General features: G+C 34.7%; 3 protein-coding genes across 7 annotated transcripts in view; all 3 read left to right on the top strand.

Annotated features, from left to right (window-relative positions):
* The first annotated feature begins 3,450 nt into the window (after positions 1-3,450).
* Positions 3,451-15,852, top strand: LOC139814525 (carboxylic ester hydrolase). Of its 2 annotated transcripts, XM_071780838.1 has the most exons (10): positions 3,478-3,575; positions 4,296-4,512; positions 5,499-5,770; positions 10,333-10,652; positions 10,883-11,082; positions 12,275-12,471; positions 13,779-13,944; positions 14,193-14,392; positions 14,610-14,896; positions 15,183-15,852. In XM_071780838.1, the coding sequence occupies exons 3-10, from the start codon at positions 5,558-5,560 to the stop codon at positions 15,391-15,393; spliced, it is 1,794 nt and encodes a 597-aa protein (XP_071636939.1). In that variant the 5' UTR covers positions 3,478-3,575; positions 4,296-4,512; positions 5,499-5,557; the 3' UTR covers positions 15,394-15,852. The 2 variants fall into 2 exon arrangements, with proteins under 2 accessions (XP_071636940.1, XP_071636939.1); XM_071780839.1 differs by lacking the exon at positions 4,296-4,512 and having other exon boundaries at positions 3,451-3,575.
* A 588-nt stretch (positions 15,853-16,440) lies between these two features.
* On the top strand, positions 16,441-18,020 carry LOC139815440 (uncharacterized). The gene is made up of 3 exons (XM_071782369.1): positions 16,441-16,578; positions 17,010-17,222; positions 17,601-18,020. The coding sequence occupies exons 1-3, from the start codon at positions 16,441-16,443 to the stop codon at positions 18,018-18,020; spliced, it is 771 nt and encodes a 256-aa protein (XP_071638470.1).
* Positions 18,021-18,713: 693 nt separating this feature from the next.
* Positions 18,714-19,763, top strand: part of LOC139814144 (uncharacterized) — a 139,748-nt gene continuing 138,698 nt past the window's right edge. For all 4 annotated transcript variants that reach the window (XM_071780207.1, XM_071780204.1, XM_071780206.1 and 1 more), the window contains exon 1: positions 18,714-19,149. The gene's annotated coding sequence lies outside the window, so the exon portion shown is untranslated. The remainder of the gene's footprint in view (positions 19,150-19,763) is intronic.

The following is a 19,763-nucleotide window of genomic DNA, read 5'->3' as shown; positions in this document are numbered from 1 at the left end:
TCTATCAACAATAAGTTATTTTAGAAATTTTAAAAATTTCCATATTGTGTGTTATAGAAAAACTGCAATACGATTGAAAATTTCAATAGAATTTTATATATTAAAAGAAATTTTCTTTTTTTATCTTTTTAAATTTCTTTATATATTGTAAAGAAAGTATCACAGTATATAAATTTCGAAGTATGCGAATAAAATAAATATAAAAATTTATATTTAAAAAGTATTATTAGATTTTTTATTAATTTTTAATTTAAAATTCAAGTGCAATTTTTTTTATTGAGGAATTATAACAAATGGGAAACTTTTTGTTTTCACAAAAACTATTATAACAATTACAAAGAGTTCGAAAATTTTTAGTGTTCTTTGTGTTAAATAAGCAATTTTTATGCTATATATATGATCTTCTTTATCTCATCTTAATTTGTATATACATATATATTATTTATTATTATATAATATTTAAATCCGACTTGCAGTAAAAAAATCTATTTCTCTTAGGGCTGGTTGTTCCAGCCTGTTGGTAAACTACCTAATAGTTAAATCATATGTATGTCTTTGTTTATCCTTTACTATTGGACAAAGATAGACATGTGATTTAACTATCAGGTAGCTTACCAATAGGTTGAAACAACCGGCCCTTAATTTATATTAATTAATTTACAGTTATAAAAATTTATTGCATTGTAAATTGTAATTCTATACATAAAAGCTATAATGTTCTTTGCGTTTTGCTGGCATCGTATATGGCCGCCGCGATGTTCTATGGTATTTCGAAGCCGATACCGACAAGCATATGTAATCCTGCCCAGAAATGCAATAAAAGTCGTCTAATTAAAATTCACTTAAGCGTTTAACTTGGCACAGTTTAATGCACTTGCAAAAAAACATTTAAAAAACAAAAAAAAAAGAAATTGCTGGATAATTGTTACACGGAAAGAACGGTTTTGCTGAAGTATCTAAAAATTTTGCTAGATACAAATCTGAAAATAATTTTGTTGCACCATATTATTTTCAGATCCGTATCTAGCTAAATTTTTAGATACTTCAATAAAACCGCTTTTTCCGTGTATGTATACATAGGTACGTTAATTATAGTGAAGACGATTATTAATTCTATTTTCTTGTTATTCTTTCTATTTATTTGTAAAAAAATAAAACATTCATTAAATTTAAAACGCAACTACAATAATTTTAAATTCTAATGCTCTAAAGTATAAGAACGGATAACAAATGCATGTAATTAATACATTTCTTATTTAGTATTCCAAAAAAAAATAGACTCATTAAAGTTTATAAAAATTAAATTATAGAATCGGACGTTAATCCAAATGCAATGATATATCTTGACGTACTTCTTAATGTCAGAATTAACATTAATTATTTTAAAGAAGACTAAACACATGACTTTGCACACAGAGTAGACATATTCGATAAGATAACCAGATAGAAAAATTTTACAAATATGTATCTTATGTTTTATTATCTGTTATTGAAGTGCCGATAGTAAGTTCATATCATGCAATAGGGAAAATGGTGGGAAGGAATGCAATCTTGCGAACTGCAGACGGCGCCACCGATTGGGACACAAAAATTGCAAATGTTTAATTTATTATAATATTGCATAAGACATTTTGATTTTTAATGGGAATATTAATAATTTACATGTAATTAGTCTTCCTAGTAAAGTAAATTATACTCTAATCTAGTATATTATAAATTATAAAGTGTATCCGTAATTATCCATATCAAAGATTTTTTAAAATATTAGCGATAAATTATTGGAAGAACTTCGAAAAAAGGGAAATAATTGCTGCTTACTTTTATATCAAAAAACAAAAATTTCTTTTTATGTATAATTAATATATTCTTTAGATATCTACCAACTAAAATGTAATTTAAAAACCTAAATTTATTTAATATAAGATGGAATATTTATGAGAGAGGTTATTAAAATCATATTTTATAAAAATAATCCATAAAACTAAACCTTTCGGTATTCGATATTTTATATGCAAGATTGATTCAATATTGTTAATGTAACACCTTTACGTACTTTTTCCTTATTTATTTTTGTACATCTAAAAACGCAGAATTTATTGGAATATATTTTATTTATTCTCGATTTTTTAACAATTTGACGGTTACAAAATTTTAAGAATATCTATTGCGTTATTTCGCCTCTTTACAAAATGGCGCGTCCAAGTTTGGACGGCATCATGGTATCCTCCACCCCTCTGTATAAGGGGTAAAGCCCCATTCCACAAAGCCTCCCTTCATATAGGGTCAGCTTCCGATACGGTGAATTCGAAAATAACTTTAGGGTACGAGATGAAACTTCTTTTTAATTAAAAGATGTAAATAAAAAATGAGCTTTAGCTTTCTCCATCTATTTCAATTTCATGTATATGTAAGTCTTATTCATATTGCATCTTCCATTTTTTCTTAAAATGTTTATTACTATCACTCGCAAAAATGTGAGTATGAGTATATACATATAATGGCTGCACGTAAATATTCTCACAATCTGCAGTATATTGAGCTTGCCTGTGGGTTTGCTAATTGTAAGCCGAAATGCGGATCAGTCATCCTTGTGGGAGTAGGTACAATATCAAAGGTAAAGTTCTATTCAAAGGGTCTCCTCGGAAAATTTCTGGAAAATTGTTTCACTATGATTTGTAGTACCATCTACCAATTTTCGTCGGTAACCAATAATGCTATTTTAGAATACCGTAGACTGTTAACGCAACTGTGATAATATACATAGGTAGGTAGAAAGTACTGAAACCGACCGATGGTACTAACGGATTGGCAACGTGAAATGCAAACGTGCTGTTGGAAAAATCAATCGGTAGAGGTGATCGCTGGTTCCGTTTCCAACATCGCATTTGCACTGATGAGGCTATATTGTATTGCGTTCAATTGCGTGTTATAATTGCATGTTTTAAAGTAAAGATTTAATTTAAATAGTTAAAAACACACCAAACAATTGAAATTTTTATAATTCTGTATTTGGGGATATCTTAGAATATATCGGTTGGTTTACAGAATGTTTGGACGTTAATTATTTATTTTAATTGTTCAGGACGATCTTTAAATTAAAGAAGATTTCACATCGTTGTATAAATCTGCAAGTTATTTATATTTCTCATGTGTTTAAAAGTAGTTCATCATAAGATAAAACATGTAAGGCATGATACATTAGTTTCTCTTTTAATTTTAAAAGAAACACTTTTTTTTAATTGTAAGCGATAATTTAATTGTAGAATTGTAATAATATATATTTGGAGAGACGTCGGTAGAGAGAGAGAGAGTAGAGTGGGCGATATCGTTGATTCGGTCCTGTTTGTTTTTGACGAGTTTTAGACCTATCCAGTGTTTACGAATTCGAATAAGACGAACGCACCAGGACGTTGCGAGATAATATATAAGAACGTTAATTGCCGAGCGAGAATAGAATCCTCTCAGTAAGCAGAGAAGCGAGAACGCCTGAGAAGAGCATCGAGACACGGACCTGAAGACGAGCGATACGGAGTTGACCTGAGGAGCGGAGCGTCCGGCGTCCGTCCCTACATTAAGTACATTGTTCATTATTTCCGCGAAATAAAGTAACAGTACTCTTGATATTATCGAATCATTAAAAAGCCATCCTACTACATAATATAAAGTTTGTGATAAATTTTTTTAAGTAATTATTTTATAGTAATAATAATGTCACCATCACTTTCGAAAAATTGTGATAACTATATTTTCCTTAAATAGAGCTAGACTTTTTCTAATAAAATTCATTTAGTCAAGATTAAAACAAATTCAACAATATATAATATAATCTGTTTACATTAATGTAAATTTTATAGTGATATAAATTTTTATTTAACATATTATAAAAAAAATTTACTAAAAGCTGCATGCATGCAAAATAAGCTTTTAAAAATGCACAAAAATACATATCAAAAGATGTATTTTTATTAATATTAGAGAGGGATAATGAAAATATTGGTCATGAAAATATCCAGATTGTCGTTGGACAACGTTTCTAATTGCGATTCATTTCTTTACATATTCCTCATACCATGTTTTATCTAAAAATATAAGAAAACGTGATCAAAATCTATTTGTTTAATTGTAACATTTTAATTATTTTTTTCTAATATTTTGCTAAAGTTGTGAAATAAGTGTTCGTAAATTCTTACGTACTCTTAAAGCTTGAAAAATTGTAATTTATTTTATATTAATTACGACGTTGAGAAGTGCAACATTATTTACCTATCCACTTAAACGTGTTTCGTTTTAATCAGCATAATTCCGAAAGACGTGATCAACGAAAGAAATATAGTCGTTCGAGATAAACAGGTTAAATCGAAAAGGATAAGCTAGCCAGAAACATTTGTGCCGTTTGTCAGTGACGTCAATTACCATCATCGATAATAATCCAACGAGCGACTCTCTCCTGCGACAGTCTTAATCCTACCTTCGCCAAACGAACACGTTCTTCGGCACTCACGAAACCGCACGGTATATACCCTGTCATTATCATTACATCAGCTTCACGGTCCATTGTCTAGAGTTTAGTGAGCTATTATTGACACCGTAATTCTCATAATCTGCCAATAGCTTTTTGCTGTTACGACATTTTGTCTTAGCACCATTTGGACATTGGTGACATTATACGAAAATAACTGGTTTTTTCCATGTAAGATTGTCAAGAGAAATCTTTTTGCAAAATATCATTTTAGAAATTATTTACAATGTCACAAAATGTGAATGCATGCACAACTGTAATATTTTGTTTATTTACTATTTTTATTAATAAAATTGAAAAATAAAACTTTTGAAGTCTCTGTAACGTGGCATTTACAATTATACGCGTTGCTCTCATTATATTTCATAATTCTAGATTTCGTCATTGATCTTGAAATTTTTTCTTTTTACATAACACTACTTTACATTTACGACGTGAAACCAGTTTCGTGTTTTTTTAATGCGTGCCGTAGTTTATCTATACCTAGTCACGGCTAATAAAAAATGATAAATCTCTCAAACGTAATGTAGACATACAATTTCACTTCCTCTGTAATCATGTTCTTGACCATAAATTAAGTCTAATGTAAACGCGATTATTTCCACATTAATGTTCTAAATTGTCGAAACAAAAGTTCTATCATCAACAGAACGACTATTGCTATTTCATAGATAAAAGATACTTTTGCAGGTTATTATTAAAAAAATGCAAAGGCAGTTATATACATATAATGTAATAATCAATTATTATGTACCTATTATATAACCGCATCAATATAGCAATATGCAATAGAAATTTTTATATGAAAGCTATAATAAATTTAATATTGTTTTTTAATTATAATATAATTTAATTATAATATATGTAGTTATTTAGATACACGCGTCCATAATTATATTTGCATCTGTACCAACTAAATAATTTCTATTTCGCATATCTGCACTTTTTTATAATTAATATTATATTAACAACATTACAGAGATCGTCGCGAAATCTCTCAAAAATCTGACGCTGTATGGTACTTCAAGAGTGTTCAAAATGAGGGAATATCGAAATAACGTATTGATCCAGCTAAGCTTTATTTGCATCACCACGCTTAATGCGAATATTGTCTGTGGTGATTCACCAGTTACAAAAATTCCAAATGGTACGTTGTTTGGGAAGACAATGCCCACCCGATTTGGAAAAAATATTTATGCATTCCTGGGAATTCCTTATGCTGCACCGCCAATTGGAGAACTCAGATTCAAGGTAAAATTATCCTGTTTTTTTTTGTGAGACATAAACGCGAAGTGATTAAGTGATTCCATCCTTAAATTTAATTCGATTAATTTGTAATCTGAATTTGCGGAATTTGTAAACGTTTATTTTTATGCTGCGTTTATTACGCAAACGAGGGGGAAATATTTTTGAAGTAGTTGATTGGAATCTGTAGACAGACATATTTCTAGTCAATTCGAAGTATATTTTCCACGAGTGGAGATAAATATCCGGTTAAAATATTTCATCTGATAAATGTGTTATTTAAGAAATCATCTTTGAAATATGATACGTATGATAGGTATGAAATAGGTGCTTGCAACACACGTCAAAGAGATAAGTGGTATCGAGTATTTATGTTAATAGTTTATAAAAAAGTAATTGCCTAAATCGTGTGAGCTGAGCTAGCTCGGTTAGCGCATCATAGCTAGCTGAGTTATGGCTTATAATTTAGAAGAGAGTATGGAATTAGAATCCGGAGTTAATTAACTAATCCTGCCTGCTGTGTCCTTAATGATTCCTAATGGGCTACGCGCCTCGCGCAATCACTTAAAAAGAGGCATCAGGGACTTTCGCGGCAATTAGTATGCAACAATTACGCATCGTAATAACAAAAATTTCCTTTTCCTTTGAGTTTACGCATCGTTCACTTTTTTTCCATGCAATTACGCGCGCCGCCGCTGTTGCAACTAATTCGAACGTCGGCATTCCGCTTTCCTAAGTCAATTCTGAATATTATTGTACGTGACATACTTTGTGTTTTTGTTTCGCGGAAGTAAAAAAACTGCGTTACAATCGGATAAACGTGATAATTCTTTCCGAGCACGAATTCACTATAAAAAAGGAGCCTCAGCCTCGGCAAATAGATACATCAGGATGCCACGAGAGCGCATTTTTATTGACGCTTTGTATTCGCGTGACGTTATGTCACCGTGTGTGTATTTTGCGCTTAGCTTTGCGCGCGTTGCTAATATTATTTTACATCAAATCAATTTTACATTATAATATGTGTAAATTTTTGACATTATAGATTATATTCTTTAGAAACGATAATAAATAAGAGATAATTCAGTCACATTTATTATTCGACCAGAAAATTGTTTAAAAATGTTTATAAAAACAAATGAAAAAATAAATTTAAATTAGAAAGTCTTCCACACAAAACTGAGCGTAGTTAAAAATGTTTTTAAAATTGTTCTATATTTAAAACAGCTTGCTTTGTTGATTCAATATTAAACTATCCTACATTGGATAAAATACAGAATACCAAAAAATCATCTTGTATTTAATTAATAGAAGTAAGAAAATTTGACGAAACTGAGAGATAAGGCAAACGTAAACGTAATTGGTTTAATTATAACTGAGAAAGTGTATGTGGTAAAAGATTGCTTTGTGGAAGTTTATATAGATTTTATAATGCTGCAATGTGTCGGGAAATCATGCGGAACTAATAATCGTTGGAATTTAATTTTGAATTCAAGCGAGACGTATCACAGAAATCATGCTAATCATACTTGGCTTGCATTAGATATTCTGCTAGTCGACCGCTATCGTCATTTAACGAGAAAATGCTTCTTGCATTTTATTGGATGTCTATTTCGTAATATCACGCATGTCCAACGATGCGTATAATTTTATTTTATTTCGCTAATTTTTCGAGTTCAGAAAATATGACACTTATCTCCGATAAATATATAGAACAAATTATAACGTACTTATAAACCAGTGACAGAAATAGAAGAAAATCAAAGTACATCAATCAATTTAATTACTTAATAATTATTCTTGCCCTATGTAATTAAATGGAACGTTTATTTTCAATTTAGCACAATATACGTTTCGACGTTCACCAATTAAATAATGTCTTATTTACGATTAAAATATATAACTATTTTAATATTTTATTTGAATTAAAAACTGTACTAACCGATATTTTAAAATCCTTTACTTAATATGAAATCTTTAAGAAATCTTTCATATTATCATCTTTCTCAAATCAATTTAGCGCACTAAAGCTTGCCAAGTAAAATGATTTCAATTTAATCACATAGAACAAGTACACGAGTATATGATATGAATAGATTCACTCACCAGTCGCTGGTCGTCCTGGGTTGCGTTCCAAAATTCACTCTAGTTAACTAAAATGCTATAGTGTACGTGACGTAAACTATAGATTTTAGTTACCCAGAGTGAATTTTGGAACGCAACCCTGCACGCTGACGAATTTTCCATTCGCCGATCAGTCACCCGATACTTTTTTCTCAATATTACGCTTTTACTCAATCTTACTTCGGCCGATCAAGTTATGATTCAAATAGGATGCGACAAGTAGTCCTGACATCCTGACCGTATAACAATCACAGCACTGATCGTAGCGTTCGACTGATTTACACTTCACGATGCTCACGATGCTCGATCGGGTTATCCGCACCACGGGTGTCCGTATGATCACAAATAATCGCGGATTATGCACTTGTGAACAAGCGAAGATCGTGAAACACTTAATAACTGCCAACTCCATTTACGTCACGTATGTTAGACTGCGGACGCGGTTTACGGAGAACAGTGTCGTTGTAGATATACAATAGACGCGGCACATATGCCCGATCTACAATGGATGTCGGAAGTCGGAATCGTAAGAAATTGACCAATCACAGTTCATTATTCTTCGACCGCAAGGAGAATATAATAGATTGTGATTGGTCAATTTCTTACGACTCCGACTTTCGACATCCATTGTAGACCGGGCCTTAGGCCCAAGGAATTGCCCCTGCGGGAGTAGTCGTCACACGAATAGACAGAGCGTCTTTGTATGCGTGAGTGCAGAGAGGGAAGAACGCCCTGCGTCGCGTCCTCCTGGTCCTCCAGGCATCCACTATCCACTGTGCACTGGTCACGGGTCACGGCCCACGAGTCCGTTACCGTTTCCGCGAATTTGTACTACGCGAATCAAATATGGCCGTCGCGTCGTACCGTGCGAGTCAAACGGGGCGAGTTCACGTTGTAGCGCGAATTAAATATGGTTATCACGTCGCGCGTCGATCGGGCGCTGCTTTCGTCAAACTCGACGTTCACGAAATGATACACATATATCATAATGCGAATGCGAATATAACGCGAATAAGATCTTATGATAATTATCGTTGCCAGTCGTTAACAAATTCGCGATATTCGCGAGATACTTGATTCGTCACGATCGACGCTCGATCGCGACTAACGCGGAATTATGCGGATTTTCGGAAATTAGCAAAACTATCGCGCTTCGCCGACGCGCCATGCGCTATCCACGCATATTTTTCCTCGATACTTCCCGATAATTCGTTCCCTCTCGATGCTCAATATTCCCAATATATGCAGTTCGCCATTCGCAATGCAAAAAGGGCCGGAATGGACTCGCCCAGCGAAACGATCTGTGCGAGACACACATGTCGCGGGATATATTTGATACCTTGACGAACGACGGGGCAAGGGGCAACGCTTTTTGATCGAATACATGCCCGACAGTTCGCAGCTCGTTACCGGCGTCTCGTGGATTCCCGGAAAGAGATTGATCGCACGATCGACGCGATTACTTACGAGACAGCACGGAGCGACGACGCTCGCTCGCGGCTCGCCCGTCCATTTTCAGCAAGACGGCGTCGCCGTCGTTCCGTGTGCACCTGAACGAACCTGAACGCACCTGGTACGAACCACGCCTGAATCGCCCTTCAGGATCGTACATTAATTTAGCGTTTTCTTTATAATAATTGTTAGAAACTCTACATGCCGTTTGATGACGTCATTTTATGCGATTAACAGTATCCTGTTGATTAATTTGAGCCTTAATTAATATCTGATTAATAATTGCGATTAATACATGGCTCGTTCGATAATTCGCTATTGCTTGTAAGCAGAATTTTCAAACAATCTTGCAATTAGTACTTTTAATTTCGTTTTGTATGTTTATAATTTTTTATAATTTTTATCAATACATTTTTAGACGAAGCGTCGGTTTTTAAACACTAGTTTTCTAATAGAGATTTTATCGAGTAACTTGAAAATTGTTAAAGATAAAAGAATATCTAATTTTTTAAGAATAATATTGTAAATGCTATTACTCTTTTATAAAGATACCTGATTGATCTTAGTTTTATGGTTCTATAATTCATGTTTCTTGTGTAATTTATATAAATGTAATTCACATTATTTAAACAAATTGTTAATAAAAACAAATTATTATTAAATTGTGCACATAATAATTAAAAAAATTTCTGGATCTCTTGTTCAAATTTGTCAGATGCCATTTTTATTAAATCGTTGTTTCTGTCTACTTTTATTAAATAAATCGACAAATATCTGTTTGATAAAACATTTCGGAAATTCGCTATATCGCAACTGTACATTATCTAAAGAGTACGTCATTCGTTTTGTTCGTCATACGTCGTCAATCTGTCGTTTCGAATAAGCCTCCGCTTAGTCGAAGCTGCACGGTCAGTTTTACAAATGTCTCAATGACTTAAAGTCATTGCGAATTAAATACACGCAATTAATTGCTCGATATGTTTCCTTCAAAGCCCCCGCAACCTCCGATCGCTTGGAACGGTACCCTAGATGCTACGACAAACGCCGAGATATGCACGCAACGGAACATTTACGTCCATCAGGAAGAGATTGTCGGCAGCGAGGATTGTCTTTACCTGAACGTCTATACGCCTTGCATAGAGTGCACCGAAGAACACTCGAATTCTAATCATAATTTGAAACAACGGAAAGCCTTCCCGGTCATGATTTGGTTCCACGGCGGCGGATGGATCGCCGGAGCCGGCCACTCTGAATATTACGGGTCCAAGTTCCTGCTGGACTTCGACCTCATCCTCGTCACCGTGAACTATCGGTAATAAAGCTTGATTGATAATTTAAGTCTGATGTTGGGCATCACATTTTTTATTCCCTGTGCAAATCTTATCTTTCGTACGCGCAGATGCAATTTGATTTTTTTATATTATAAATATTACAGGTAGAAATATTGTATAAATGATACACTTATTTTTATACACGTAGAAGTAAAAGCTTTACGATTGCGTTGTAGTTGCGTAACGATATTACATAGATTTCTTATTTTAGACTTGGACCGCTGGGCTTCTTGAGTACGGAGGATCTGGAATGTCCAGGAAATCTAGGATTAAAAGATCAACAGCAAGCTATCCGATGGGTGCAAGAGAATATTGTTTACTTTAACGGTGACCCGAATAGAGTGACCCTTTTCGGTGAAAGCGCAGGCGGTGCAAGTGTTCACTATCATATGGTCAGCCCTCTTTCAGCAGGTAAAGTTTTAGCAATATCTTTACGATAAATCACGTTTCTTGAAGTAAATCACATTAGTTTGCAAATAAACGCGGTATTACAAATCATAATTGTAAATATATATATGCTGAAAAATGTAAGTACTACGTATAAACTATAAAATAAGTGCTAATTAGAATGTAGAGATATTTTGCAGCAAAAAATTAGAAAGCAGGTATAGATGAAAGTAACTTATCTGAAATAAATAAAAGAAAATAGATTGTTATATTTCTTATTATTGCAGCTGAAATATGAGGTTAATCTGATTTGCATTATTTATCTCGGAAAACATGGATTATTACGAATTTTTCCTGATACGGAGTGTGTAGCAAGTGCTGGCAGGATTTATTGCAAAAACTAATTCTCGATTCTGCGACTCATCGGGTGTTTCACCGTCATTAAGTGATTCGTAATCGCATGCATAATATTATTTCATACACGTGCTGATGTGCATGCATAATATCAGTTTCAATTTACATCACAACTCGAATTAATCACAACGCGAATTTTCAATCAGTGTACAAAGAAATGTGTTTCACAGTATTGGCATATCTTTTTCCTGAAAGTGATTAATAATGTTAATAAAATCAAGTTGAACTGCAAATCTAAAGCCCGACGAATCGCATTCAAGATCAATTAATATTTTATCATTTTTTATCACTGAAATAAGATATCTATATGTAATCTAAAAAGAGCTCCAATAAATTTTTAACGTTTGTTGACATTACATGTTTCATGCAGCATCAGTAAAAAGTATTATATGTAATTAAATTAGATGAATTCGGAGCTGATTAAATAATAGAAATATAAAAGGTGTATCGTAATGTAAATGAAAGTTAATACTCGTATATCAAGTTGATTATCAAATTATTATGACATGTTGTTAATTTAAGTTTTCTTGCAAAATATAACGAAAGTTGTCAAATCGAGAATATCATATTTTACAAAATATACTTTCCAAAAAATACTTTCCAAAAGTTTTAATTATTAAAAACTACTAACTTATACATTTCCGCAGACAATATTATTGCAGACAATATATTCCGCGTGTATTATTTGTATTACTAATGGTGCAATGGGTATTAGTAATGTGATCTTTTGCAGCATCATGCTTTAATTGGCATAACTCGTTTTTACGACCGGGAACTGTTTACGTTTTTCTCAATCACGCAGGACTTTTCCATCGCGGTATTTCGCAGAGTGGCAACTTTTACAACCCGTGGACTTTAACGTCACCAGGATTTGCCAGAAAGAGAGCCCTGACTTTGGGTAAGCATATAGGATGTAGCTCCGAGAATTCGAAGGAACTCATTGAATGTCTACGAACAAAGAGTGCGGAGGAGATTATTGGCACTGACCATCTTTTCCAGGTAATGAAATTCATCTGATATCAAAAGATACGTAAATAATCAACTTATTGACAAATTTGCAATCGCATTTAATTGATGGCATTTTGCAATAGTGAAATAGTTGCTGCTATTCGATCTAAATGCTAAATTATTTCAAATGTTGTCAATTAAATGATTTCTTGTGTGCCGTGTGCACGTTTCTTATGTATTTTATTACGTATCTATTTTGACATCTATCTAAAAGGATCCATTTGACTGCCAATCAGTGCTCAATCGATCGTAAATTGATGTGGAAACGTTATTCGTCGCGTCAAATCGCGTGAAATTAATAAATTTATGTGAAAGGGAACTCGGTGTGTCTGAGGTATATTTATGTATGTGGGTCACTTATCATCTCTGATGTAATCTCGGTATTTAAAAAGCTTCACGCCTGGTTTACAGTAGTCACGTTTTACATTAACTCCTTACTCAAAATATATTGAATGCATTCATGCGCGACTAAAAGTGTAACCGCAAGATAAATTCCGTATCTGCGCGTGCATCAGTATCAGAAATTATGTGCACTGACAGGTGGACATTTTATCGATACGGGTGCATGTAAGTTGCCCATGAACAGTCACGCAATAGTTTCGCTTACCACTTTAGAATAGGTGTGTCTTATGTAAAATTAAGAATTAAGACGAGGTTAAAAGGTGATCAACGAATACTGTAAAACTCTCTTATCTTCTATTTCATTTTCTAATAATAAAATTGTTCACCAGATTTGTTAATTACGGTAAAAATTTAGATATAAACATCTTTCTGATAAAGAAATAATAATGTTTCATTTAAAACAGCGCCACGATAGATAATTTTAAAACGTGTTATGTTTCGAAGATAAATATTGGATTGAGATAATGGATAAACATTCATCGAAGTTCTGATGATAATATAAGAAAAACCAGTTTTGTAAATATGCGCGTGCATATTTGAAGATTTGAACGTGCCGATTACGTGCTTTCCGCGTGTGTATCACGTATCTCTATCAGCTGATATTAAAATATAGCGAGCAACAAGACGCATGTACCACAAGCACGGATTTTCTACAAAATTAATCGTTGTAATAGCTGATGATCATGATATCGATGAGAAAGCGTTTGAATGCCTTTGTGCTGTTTTTCGAATTTTTACGCATTTAATACACCATTTGATTTTGTATTTTGTGATCATACATTTTTTATAATTATCATTTAATAAAATAATTTGCTCTTGTTTTTCCATGAGTTATATATGTTTTCAATGCAGCCATATGTTTTCCATAATTTAATTTATTAATTGCTTTATCATAGAAATTTGGTTACTGCCCGATGATACCATTCCGACCGGTAATCGAACCCAAGCATCCAGGTGCTTTCCTGACGGAGGATCCTCTAATTTCCGTACGAGAAGGCCGCCTTCTCGACATACCCTGGATGACGGGAATTACTTCGGACGAAGGAGCTTTGAGAGTAGCAGGTAGGGGTTATATGCTCGAATTCAGTTTGAGTAACAATAGAAGCAAATCTATGTAACAATTTTAAGATTCCAACTATCAGAACGTTCTGTAAGATAATTTTGTTTTCAAAATATTTATCAATTTCTTATAAAGTAATTTTTAGATAGAAGTCCCAAAAATCCGTCAATAAAGACTTTAGATTTAATAATTCTCTATAAATTATGTAAGCAAATAAGATGCCAATTTATATGTGCATTATATTTCTCAGGTATTTACGGACGGGAGAACCGTGTGAAGGAATTGGATAATAACTTCAACAAAATTGCGCCTATAAGCTTATTTTATGACGAGAGATATAACATCACGAATGAGAATTTGCTAAATGAGATAAGCACTTCCATTCGCAATTTCTATTTCGGTTATAATTCTATCGACCACACCGAGGATTCCAGGGTCAAAGTCGTCAACGTGAGTTTAAACAATTGTATTATTTGAAACAATTAATATTTGAAGTAGAAATTATTATACGAATTTACATTTTAATTCAACTAAAATCGACATGTCATAAGAATGTTCTAAATAATCAATGTCAATTTAATTTTAATATTTGAATTGTTTTAGTAAATTTTATAACTTAATTAATGTAACAAAATGAAGTGAATTATACAATAATGTGATTTTATAGATGTATAGTGACTCGTGGTTTAATCACGGTACCCACAAAGCTGTGCAAGATTTTATTGTAAACCGAACTTCACCAGTCTTTTATTATTACTTCGCGTACAGAGGAAGTGCCTCCTTCAGTTCGATATTCGGCGATCCCGTAAAAGATTATGGAGTATCGCACGCGGATGATTTGCAGTACTTGTTCCCTGTGGGAGAAGAGTTGTTTCCGGACACGCCATTGTCCGAGAAAGATCAAGAAATGATCGATCTCATGACTTATCTTTGGTATAATTTTGCAAATTCCGGGTAAGTGTTAATGTCAAATCGAAGATAAGAAACTATAAATAAAATCCATACAAAATATTGAAAATTTGAATTATAATAAAATTTAATTATAATTAACATTGGAATAATAATTAATGCAAAATTGGTTTAGCTATTTATTTATTAAATTAACTACTTCATTCAATGATCTTTGTTAGACTGCATTTTTTACATTGGATATTATTTTTATTCTCGCGATTATGGATTTTTTTGATAAAACAAAACCATAAAATTCACCAACATAATATATAAATAAATATTTTTTTAGAAATCCTACGCCAAAAGTGACAAACGTGGTTCCATTGAAGTGGAAACCTGTGAAAACAGAGGAAGCACCGGAATACCTGCGCATAAAAAGCTCAACGAAGATTGCTATGGATCATAGTCTTCTTTTAAAAAGAATGTTATTTTGGGATTCCTTAACACACCAGTTGAAGTGCCATGACAATACTTTTAGACGTTTGAAGGATGAGTTGTAACTTGTACATTTGTAATTTGCGCATAAGACAAAGATATTTGAATGTGACTGCAAGAATCTTAAAATGCTGAAATTTTAAGAGGTTATTTTTCATTCATTTTATAGAATTAATTAATAATAGTTTAATTTTAGTTATTCCAAAAACTTTTTAAATTATAGCAATAAATTGCGCAAACTTTATTTTAATAACATGTAAAATTCACGAAACGCGCAATATTTTAATATAAACAAGATGAGTACCTATAATATATTTATATTATATAAATACGTATATGTAATACACAAAGTATAGCGTCAAAATAACACTACGCTACGGGATTGTATAATTTGCAATAATTATTTTAGTGTTGACATAATATAACAATAAATTTTTTAGATAACTTTAGTTAAAAATATATTTTTATCTCACGGTTAAGATGAGCGTGGATTCAATAATAAAGATTACGATCGGTAATATTAATATACAAGCTATAAAGTAACATAGTTCAGAATTTCACCGAGTTTCTCCTTACCTTTCCATATTACGAAATTCCCCTACGCAATTCCGTATAGCAATCTTTCAGTTATCTAATTCAATATTAAATATCATTAACTTGACGTACGAAACTTTTCACGTAAGACTATCACTATGTTGCATAGTATTTATAGTACCTGCAGGATATTTCTGATATGATAAAAAAAAGTTGATTATATAAAAGTGAGATTATATAAAACAGATTACAACTTTCCATTTTCTCGAATGCGCGATATTTACATGTTTATTTAAACTTCTTCAGTTAAACACGGAGTCTGATTAATATGATTTTGATATTAATCCAATTAAGGTATACGATCATCAAAATACACTAATCGATTTTTAAACTTTTTTAAAAAGATGTGAGTGTGATACGAAAACCTCATTTCAACTCACTTCAAACTGCGGATTGACAGAAGAAATTTCGAGACGTTGTTTAGTTAACGGTTATGTCCATTTATTGCAAATAAAATAAATTATTGTTACGAACTTCACAAGACTGAAGAGTTTTAATCTTTAGTTGAAAGTATCGTCATGGATGAGGAAAAAAAGAACGATTTTATTGGGATGGAAGCGAGAATGTACGCGCCTTTGGAGTGGGATTCACCGGCGATATGCAAAATACAGGATCTCAAGGAAGCGCAGTACGAGGAAGCTCTACGTCTGATAAAAGTTCAGCAGTGGGAAAACCTGTGAACGTACACGCCTGCGTTGAATAGTTCAACAGCAATTAATCACAACCATTGATTTTGCGAAAACGCATCAACAACGTTTATTTTGACTTTTCCTCATTCCGTCTTTATCTATTCCTCTCATTTGCAAAATGTTTTTCCGACGAAATCCGGTTAGGAAATCACGCTTATCTCATTTATCGCTCGCGTGTTATCGTCATGCGATTGTAACATGATTACTCAAGCTCGATTGAAACTATTTCAGAGAACTCTCGTGAGATATCAAATGGATTCGTAATTTCATTTCAGCTCACTCTGGCTCACTTTCTAGCAATAATTTAATTTTAAAGATCACAGAATAGTAGAAAGTTAAAGATTCAATCATTTCCCCCGAATGTTACATAAAAATCAAGGTTATTGACTCTTTCGCAGCATCATTTTTTCCGGGAGGAGCCGATGTGCCGAGCAGTTGCTCTATTGGAAGATCAGACATCCGTCAGCGAGTACCTAAATCTTCTGAGAACGTGGATGAAGGACACCACTAGTTTGGTCGCGCTTAGTTTGGCATCGGGACGAGTCGTTGGAGTTGCCGTTACGCGAATCAACAGCGATTCGGACAAGAGCGACACGTATAATCGAGTCCAAGTACGTGTGGCACTTCGTTGCAGTATCAAATTCTGAGAGCTCGATGTAACGAGAATAGCGAGCAATTAAATCTTTCGACATATGCTCTGATGTTGCAATTACATATTGTACACAGAGATTTTTCTTTTTATGTACAAACGGAAAATCTGAAGGCAGCATTCATACTCCGATTCCGATATATTTAAGATTATTTCAAGCCCGTTCCCGAATTAAGATTTCATCTAGAAGCGATTGTAGTAGTATCTCGAGATCGTGCTTAAGACGATCTTATAAAGTCGAAATAGTACCGTCCCAAGATAAGCAGCTTCGTTCTATATAAATTGGATCGAGTATATAGTAAATTGCGCAACGTTAGGAACGTGTGCTCGGTTGGTTCAGAATTTCGAGGGCGACGCCTTGGAGAAAATCATGAGTCTGATCAACGCCCTGATAATGGGGACGGACGCGTACAGGGAGCTCGACTGCGACGTGTATCTTCGGGTTCACGTTCTCTGCGTTCATCCGTCCCATCAGAAGAAAGGCGTCGGCGCGGCCCTGCTGAAGGCCTGCGTTCAAGTCGCATCCACGTTGGGCATGCCGGCGATCGGTGGCGTCTTCACGTCGGGTTCGAGCCAGTCGTTAGCCCTGAAATTGGGATTTCGTCTCGTCGCGGAGGTCCGCTACAGTCGCTGGGTCGTCGACGACAGAGTCGTGTTCGACGATTCCGGCAAGGGAAATTACTCGGCCGCTTTCATGGGAATGCGAATACCTCGCGAGGACTGCGAGGAATCGCGTAACGAGCTCGGAGACGGGAAATAACGATGGCGACCATACATCGTGCGTCGATAATATCGCGGTACGAAGTCACGGATAACGACTGCAGTTACATTGTATGTACGTTTCTGATGGTAAAATTCTCGCGAGAGAGACGCGAGAGTACCTCATGAAGATAAAATAGAAAATCCGAACGTTTGCGTCTTGAAAAGACACCCTGCAATTTGAAAAACGCATTGCTATCCAAATAAAGCTTGTATTTCCAAGAGCTCACGATATAATAAATTATTATTATTAATTATATTATTAATTATACATAAATTTAATAAAAATATTAATATAATAAATTATTATTAATAAGTAATAATAAGTTATTGTTACTAATATTAATATAACGTATCCAACGCAATAAGTTTTGCTCGATAATTCGCAGATATTACAAAAAAGATAGAAAGATTGTGACATTTCTATTTATAGTTTCCGAAATGAAAATACATTTACCGTGACGAATAGCAATACACAAGCGTTTATCTGCTCAGGCCGAAGACGGAGGGTCGAGGAAAAAGTTCGGTAAACGCTTTGATCGACGTTGAAATTCAAATCTTTGGGCGACGCGGCGGCAGGGTTCGCTGGCGCGGCACGAGCGTTTGAACTTGGTGGATGTGTGCGCGCCGATGACGACATGCGCGGGGAGCGCGACTCGCGAGACGCGAGGAAAGGCCGTCGCGGTCGCGCGGCACGGCGGCGGTGGCGGCAGGCGGCACGGCGGCGGGCGCCGGCAGTCAGTGCATGACGGCCCGAGGTTTGTATCGATATCGTATCTCCGCGCACGGTCCGCTTGCTCTCGCGTGAGGGAAAGGGGAGAAAGGGAGATAGAGACGGTTCCCGGGGGCCGCGCGACTCCGCGACGATATTACGAATTACGACGCGAGCGGATCGTTGTGGTTCGTCGTGACTCGTGGCCGTGTCGTCCCCGCGCGCCCCGAAAATTCGCGCCGTTTCGCGGAAGAAGGAACGCACGGGACGCGGGACGCGCAGTGGCCGTGACGGAGAGGTGTGTGACGGAGGTATCGCCGAATTTACGACGCCAGACGGATTCGGCGGAGCTACATCCGGCAGGAGAGTGAGGGAGGAGAGGAAGAGAGGACGAGGGAGCGCGCGACGAGTCATCCCGGTGAGTAACGTGTGGACCTTCGAATTCATCTCTGTACGCACTCGGCTCGCGCGAGAGGTTCACGAGGCGGCTGACCTTAGGATGTCGATGTCGATGTCGATGTCGCTCTCGCTCGTCTCTGTGAAGTTGGCACCTCACTTTCAAAAATCGAAAGATTTATCAATAGTTCTATTTGCACCCGCAATAGTTCTACAGTTCCTGCTAATTTTTAGAAATAGTTCCGTTGATTTAGTTAAAAAAAATGAATTTTGAAAATATGAGGTGCTAACTTCCCGTAGCATCTCATGTTTCGAAAAAAATAATTTTAACCATGACATTTTATAGTTCTCGAAAAGTTCTACAGTTCCTGATAGGTTTTAGCAATAGTTCCGGTCAATAAATATTTTTAAACAAATTTTTAATCTGACCACAAGCACCTCAAGTTTCAAAAAAATTGATTTTTACCATGAAATTCTATAGTTCTCAAAGAGTTCTACAGTTCCTGATAGATTTTAGCAACAGTTCCGGCCTCCAAATATTTTTTTAACAATTTTTTACTGTTACCGCTGGCACCGCACACAAGAGTAAAGTCATGAATCGCAGGCAGTTCCGATCGACTTCTTGACAGTTCTCGA

This window comes from Temnothorax longispinosus, chromosome 6 (genome assembly GCF_030848805.1).
Source record: "Temnothorax longispinosus isolate EJ_2023e chromosome 6, Tlon_JGU_v1, whole genome shotgun sequence".
Lineage (NCBI taxonomy): Eukaryota > Metazoa > Arthropoda > Insecta > Hymenoptera > Formicidae > Temnothorax > Temnothorax longispinosus.
The sequence above is the reverse complement of the archived record's forward strand: the minus strand, read 5'-3'. Positions and strand labels throughout refer to the sequence as shown.